Source organism: Sinocyclocheilus anshuiensis, unplaced genomic scaffold, assembly GCF_001515605.1.
Source record: "Sinocyclocheilus anshuiensis isolate Anshui unplaced genomic scaffold, SAMN03320099.WGS_v1.1 scaffold55, whole genome shotgun sequence".
Lineage (NCBI taxonomy): Eukaryota > Metazoa > Chordata > Actinopteri > Cypriniformes > Cyprinidae > Sinocyclocheilus > Sinocyclocheilus anshuiensis.
This window is the reverse complement of record NW_015549647.1, coordinates 1375662-1382387: the sequence shown is the minus strand read 5'-3', so window position 1 is coordinate 1382387 and position 6726 is coordinate 1375662. Positions and strand designations below refer to the sequence as shown.

General features: G+C 36.2%; 1 protein-coding gene across 1 annotated transcript in view; it reads right to left on the bottom strand.

Annotated features, from left to right (window-relative positions):
- Positions 1-6726, bottom strand: part of LOC107659990 (kalirin-like) — an 81634-nt gene that overhangs the window by 24320 nt on the left and 50588 nt on the right. The window contains exons 24-31 of the mRNA XM_016449124.1: positions 5568-5637; positions 5153-5242; positions 4844-4936; positions 4632-4743; positions 3933-4123; positions 3701-3802; positions 2714-2856; positions 2403-2505 (exon numbers count right to left, since the gene is read on the bottom strand). Coding sequence (XP_016304610.1) covers positions 2403-2505; positions 2714-2856; positions 3701-3802; positions 3933-4123; positions 4632-4743; positions 4844-4936; positions 5153-5242; positions 5568-5637 — 904 coding nt within the window. The remainder of the gene's footprint in view (positions 1-2402; positions 2506-2713; positions 2857-3700; positions 3803-3932; positions 4124-4631; positions 4744-4843; positions 4937-5152; positions 5243-5567; positions 5638-6726) is intronic.

Genomic DNA, 6726 nt, shown 5'->3' with positions numbered 1-6726 from the left:
AACAGTTCATTGTTGGAGCTGAGCTGAATGAGAGAAAGAGAAAGAGAGAGAGAGAGAGAGAGAGAGAGAGAGATGCAGAGCGTGTGCAGAGCAGGGGGACGCGAGGAACAGTATTAAGAACCGCTGCTTTAGTACATTGATTTTGAAACTTGTGAATCCATTAGAATCGTTAGAAGACAGAATCGCGATTCATATATGAATAGATTTTTACGTGCAACTCTAGTTTTGAATGAATGAATGAATGAATGAGTGAATGAATTAATTTATCTGGGTTTGTGATGTCACGAACCCGGGAAGTAACTCGTTGTAGTCCCTACCAGCCGTTTTTGTAGGCATTAAACTGCCAGAATTTTAAAAGACCATATCTCCGTTTGCATTGAACTTTCAGCTTCATAACTTTGCAGATATTGTTTATGCTCAAACAGCTAACTTCTGGGACAAATGCTGACAGCAGTGAGCAAACCGCACTACCCAGAGACACAAACAAGTTAAGAAATGTCTAGTCTGTAAAAATAGGGAATATGAGAAGCCTATATATAGTTTTATATTTGAATACCCACTGACACAGCCATACATAAACACAAACTCACAAACCTCAAACCACAATGACATAAGAAGGCCCTAGCAGTACAATAACTGCAAAGAGACAGACCGCTAACAGAAAAAAGAGAGAGAGAAAAAAAGACATGAAAATTATATGTGTGTAATTATGTGACTAATAATGGCTTGATTTGCATTAGTTGCTTTGTTAGGTGATTTAGGCTAAATAAACTGTAAATGTAAAATTCTTTTGACTAGCATAAAGTCTGGTTCACAATGAAGCTAATTCTGGCAAAAAATGGCTCACTTAAACAGGAGGACTGACATATAAAGTCGCCAATCACAGCTGTCAGACTTGCTTCTCATTTCTTATTATAATTGCTGATGTCTAAGTAAGGTGTACATGCAGGACTGCTCAAAAATGTCATGTTTATACAAACTTTTGATTATCTTTTAAAAGGTTGATGCCATTCATGTTACTATAAATCTATTGCAAATAAACCCATCCCTAAGTAGCCAATCAGATTTGGAGCTAGCAGTTTCCACCAACACTTGCCATTTTGTGTGTAACATTAAGTGTCAGACAGTCAGTGAAAGGTCAGTAGGTGTGCCATCTGCGACGGAGACAAGTCCGTGTCCTGACTTAAACCACATGAACACCGCAATACAACTGATCTGGCAAGAGAGTGTGTTAGAAAAAGTGTTTCTAGGAAACATGCGCTGCTCTTGACTCAGAGCTTTTTAATCTGTAATTAGACGGTTGAATGAAACAAGAGCAGAGAGACTGGCCTGAGGTTAAGAGCAGGCGCAAGTAATAATAAAATTACAGAAAAATGACAGACGGAGAGATTAGGAGCAATAATACAGTTTTTGCCGCATTGACATACTGGATGGGAATAACAGTGAATCAGAGCCAAATTTAGTTAGTGGGACAGGGAGGAAAGTTATATAGCAAAAACAAGGCAACAAGAAAGTTGGTGAAACATGTATATTGTTTCTATTTCAAATAGAAAATGCAGTACTTTTGAACTTTCTATTCAACAAATAATCCTGAAAAAATGTTTCATGGTTTCCACAAAATGTTAAACAGCACATCTGTTTTCAACACTGATAATAAATAATGTTTCTTCACCAAATCAGCATATTAGAATGATTTCTGAAGGATCATGTGACACTGAAGACTGGAGTAATGATGCTAAATATTCAGCTTTGTCATCACAGGAATAGATTGCATATTATTATAATTTTTTTTTAAATAGAGATATTTTTGATCATATAAATGCAGCCTTGGTGAGCATAAAAGTCTTCTTTCAAAACAAACATAAAAACATACCATGATACCCATGTACAAACTCTAGAGTCAAATACACACACACACACACACACACACACACACACGCACGCACACACACACACACATACCACAGAGGAACTGGTGGTGTCTAAACAGACGTATGTGTGTATGAGACAATCAAATTTTCCATAGGGGGAGTATCTCCCATTTGACAGAAATGTTTGAGGAGTAATTTTAAAAATCCTCACACAGTCAAACCTGCTTACACAAAGACAAACAAGCAATCAACCAACACATAAAACAAACCAGAAAAAGCATGTTGTACAGTTACATTAATATCAGCTCTCTTCTTGAACTTAATTTTGATACCAATGCACTTAACCTTAAGCTTGTGGAGTTTCTCTATGTTTAAAATTTGTACAAATCTTCACAGTCAAACCTGCATGTCTAGCCACTCACCTCAATTGTCACTACACGATGCTGACCAAGCCAAATGGCAATACAGTGTCAGGGACTACATAGTGGATGTCATGGTGTTATTGTTGTGATTTTTGTAGTGTAGTTGTACCTTGTCACTGTCTACAGTGTTCTGGGAGGTGCGGGAAGCGATGGAAATTGTGTCCGGCTGACTGCTGGCATCACCCTGACTGTCCGCGTCCTCTGTAGTTTCCCTGAAAGATTAAATAAATATTATAAACTTAATTTCCACTGCAATACACATACACAATCTATAATAAAAACCTTGGCAGCAAGTGCTGTGATAAGAGCTGTGCACTTTGTGAGTGCTGATGTATGGATTCTCTCAATGCAGATTTGAGAAGAAACTGAGCAGAGAAAAAAAAAGAAAAATCTATGTTTTAGGTGGATGAGGTGAAATACCTCTTGCTTATGCTACGCTGTCTGGCTGGGGTTTTGGGAGGGTGTATGGGCTCCTTTAGCGCCCCCTTTAGGTGGATTGTTCTCTCCTGAATCACTTCCCTGATGTTCCGGATCCACTCCTGTTTCATTTCTATACTGGAGGCCTTTGGGTAGATGAGAGGATGTGTATAAATGAAAAAAGATGACAAAGCATGATTTCACAAGCCAGATTTGAACTTGCATTACTCAAATGAGTATAATGGCACAAAGCATATGCACCAGGGTCAGAAATTAACCAAGGCCAAAATTTCCACTAAATATGAGAAACATGCCCCAAATATTTAAAATGTGGGGGCAAAAAAAAATTCCATTGTAGAGAATCTTTCGGGTTTTAATATGTAATTTCTAGAACATTTGATATATTCAAAACAGGGCTGCAATTGTCATTAATTTTAACTGTTATAATTTTATTTCAGAACTGAAAACAAAATAATAGGCCTCTGTACAAATCACGAAGAACAAAATGAATCAGTTATTTTTATATTATTATTTTATGAAATGTGGTAGCAGTGTTAAAAAATAAATGGTTTAACCCTGACATATGAAATAATAGTAAATACTGAAATGGAACAGTTTATTGAAACTTTAGATAAAATCTAAAAAAAAAAAAATTGCATCCATGTTTTTTTGTTGAATATCGTATTTGATACATCAGGCGTATACTATATTCATAATATTGTGTTCTAGGTGTCATGTTTGGTTAGGACACAGTGTTATAGCCTACTGTATGTAAAAAAAAATGTACCGTTATACCTCACGAAGGTAAAATCGAACAACCTAGTATGAGAGCCTGTTCTAGTACACCCCCAAAACAAAATCAAGACTTTGTAAAAGAGCATAATAGGACCCCTTTAATGTCTAACTAGCACTAGCTATGATTCTGCTCTGCCATATCTGTGGGTTTATCTGACACTGATACACATAGACATACACATATACACATCTTACCTTGAGAGCTGTTTTGTTGTCAGATGTAGGCGTCCGGCCGGCCCACAGAGCAAACTTACACGGATCACCTTCAATGTGTTCGGTGACTCCTAACTCTGATGTCTGTCAAAACACATTTGAATTCACACTACCACTAACAACTTACTAATAAAGTGGGAAAAAGGCACTAAAGACCTCATTTTGCCGATGATGTTTACACTTCTTGACAACTTATCATCCTGGAGCTCCTTACCAGAAGCTTGTTCTTGTAAACATATTTGGTGCGTCCTGACGAGTCTTTCATCTCTTTACTGAAAACGAGGGAGATCTCAAAAAGGAAGAGATGTCGGTCCCGGCCCTTGCGGATCAGAGATTTGGGGTCCCACACCTGGAAGGTGTCCTGTAGGATTAGCTCACCCTGTACAGCCAGGTTCTCATCAAAACCTGATACCAGAACCACAATTGCACAGATAAACAAATGCATAAATGCAAAAATACCAACAGCACATCATTGACCTGAAATTACGATTCTAGCTTCATCAAAATAAAAAATAAAAATAATAAAAACATATTTAATAATCAATAAAATGTCGTAATATTTTTATAATAATTATACAGTTAATATTATTTAATTGAACAATAAATAAAACTAAATAAAAACAAACAAAAAATTTATTTCATTTTCAAATTGTATTTTAATATCTGAAAAATGCATTCTCTTTGTACAGTATATAGGCTTAAAAAACATTAAACTTCCAATTTGTTTTAAAAATCTGTAATTTTGTGTTGAATAATTGTGGATTATGTGAACTTTAAAAACAACAACAAATAAACCATCTGTGAACAAATAAATAGAATCTGTTTTCAAGACAGTCATAAGAAAATGCTCGAAAAGCTATTTGCGACTTAAAACTCTTCTGCACACAGTACAGCTGCTGTAAATATCGCTTACCCTCCAGCATGCTGACGTGCATGGCGTCATTAGCACGTTTAGGCACACTGAGCATCACCTCCAAACCCTCCTTTATTTCTCCTTTCCCTTCCTCACAACACGTCAGCAACTCCTGTTCACGAACACATTTGCACCAACACGCAGAGACACAAACACAACCATTTAGTGCTGCAAACTGATTCACAGTCTGAACAAAAACACTTCATCTCCACCTTCAGCAAGAGCTGGTATTTGGTGATTCTCTGAACGGGTTTGATCAGGTACGATGAGATTGAATTGGCCAGTCCATGTCTCCGTTGTATCTCCTGTGAGAAACAGCATTAAATATCCATGAGTTTTATTGCATAAAAGTTGACAAATATAACATAAACAGAATTTATTAATTTGGAACAGAGCAGTAAGGGTGGATAAGAGCAGATTTTTGGCGCCCCCTGTCGGCTCTTTGAGTCATTCCTATCATCTCACCCCCACACCAGACAAACCTCCAAAATGAACTGAGAGAAAAAAGAAAATCAACTCACATCAAAGAACCTTCCGGCCTGGCCCTGGATGAGTTGACTGGAGTCAGGTTTGTTTTTGCAGTAGGTGACGTACATATGGAACTTATCAGCCTTCAGAACATGGAAAAAATAAACACTTTTCCTATTTATGTTGCAAGCATCATCACCAGAGTTTGAAAGTACCAAAGTACCAGACGCTACTGCTTAAACATTAATACTTCACAGCTGAATTGATATTTTGGACCTTTTAAGCTTTAAATTATGATTAAAATACAGCGTGGGCAAATTTCCCATTTTTGCAGCCTCTCAGCACACATTGGTTTTTAAATATTCATAAATAGTAATATGATGATGAGTAGTCCATACTGAAATCACAATATGTTCTCCAAACAAAGAAAAATTGAGGAAAAAAGACAATGATTCATCTGTATCTCACCCATGTGACAAAACAATGGCCCACATCTTCTGGAAGCTGCTCATAGTTTTCAAGCTCTTTCAGAAAAATGCTGCAAAAACAAATAATGGAAAAACATAACTAGATTTATCTAGTTTTCTTTTGCTAATGACTGACACTTGGCCATTTTGAGTATATCAGCATGATCATTCTGCCTTGATCGTGTGAGATCAGTGTTATTTTTATATACTATTATAGTATTTATTGATATTTTGAGTTAGCTTTTAATTTTATTTTTCAGGTTTTATTTAAATGTTAAGTTTTAGAAAGTTGTTTTGTCATTTTTATTTATTTATTTATTTTTTAATATTTCTACATAGCATTTTTTTTAAAATTATTTTATTACAGTTGCCAAGGTTACACTTCTAAAAATTTTTTTTTAAGTTTTAAGTTTTTCAATATATCTTCAATATTTATATTTTATTTTATTTCAGCTTTGTTTCAATAAGCAACAATTATTTTCAATAGATTTACTTTTATAACAACACTGATTGAGATAAAAAACTTCTTATATGCAAATATGACAGAAATGCGTCAGCGAAGCAACTGCCATTGAGATGAATGGGAATGTTAAAGGGGTCATATGATGTGATTTCAAGTTTTCCTTTCTCTTTGGAGTGTTACAAGCTGATTGTGCATAGATAAGATCCCTGAAGTTGCAAAGACTAAAGTCTCAAAACCAAAGAGATATTCTTTATCAAAGTTAAGACTCTGCCACGCCCCCCTAAATACCTCACTATGTGGAAATATTAGCATAATGCCACCCAAATGTTCACGCAAAGAAAGAAGGCGTGGTTTCAGTAACCGCAGTTAGTGTTGAAGCAGCCATGTCAGGGAGACGCTGTGTGTTTCTAGGCGAAAGCAAAAGCACTTTATTTGGCCTTCCGAAAGTAGATGCATTTAGGAATCTTTAAGATTACTTACAACAGGTAAGAGTGGAGCCTGCGGCTTAATTTGACTCAACACGGGAAACCTCACCCGGCCCGGACACGGAAAGGATTGACAGATTGATAACTTTTTTTTCTTAGGAGAGGAGGTAATTCTGACTTTGCTATGACAATCTGGCGCTTCTGAATCAGCTACTGTTTTGTTATTAGTTTAAGTATTTGCTATTGACTGTTCAAATGCGGAGTTTTGCGCA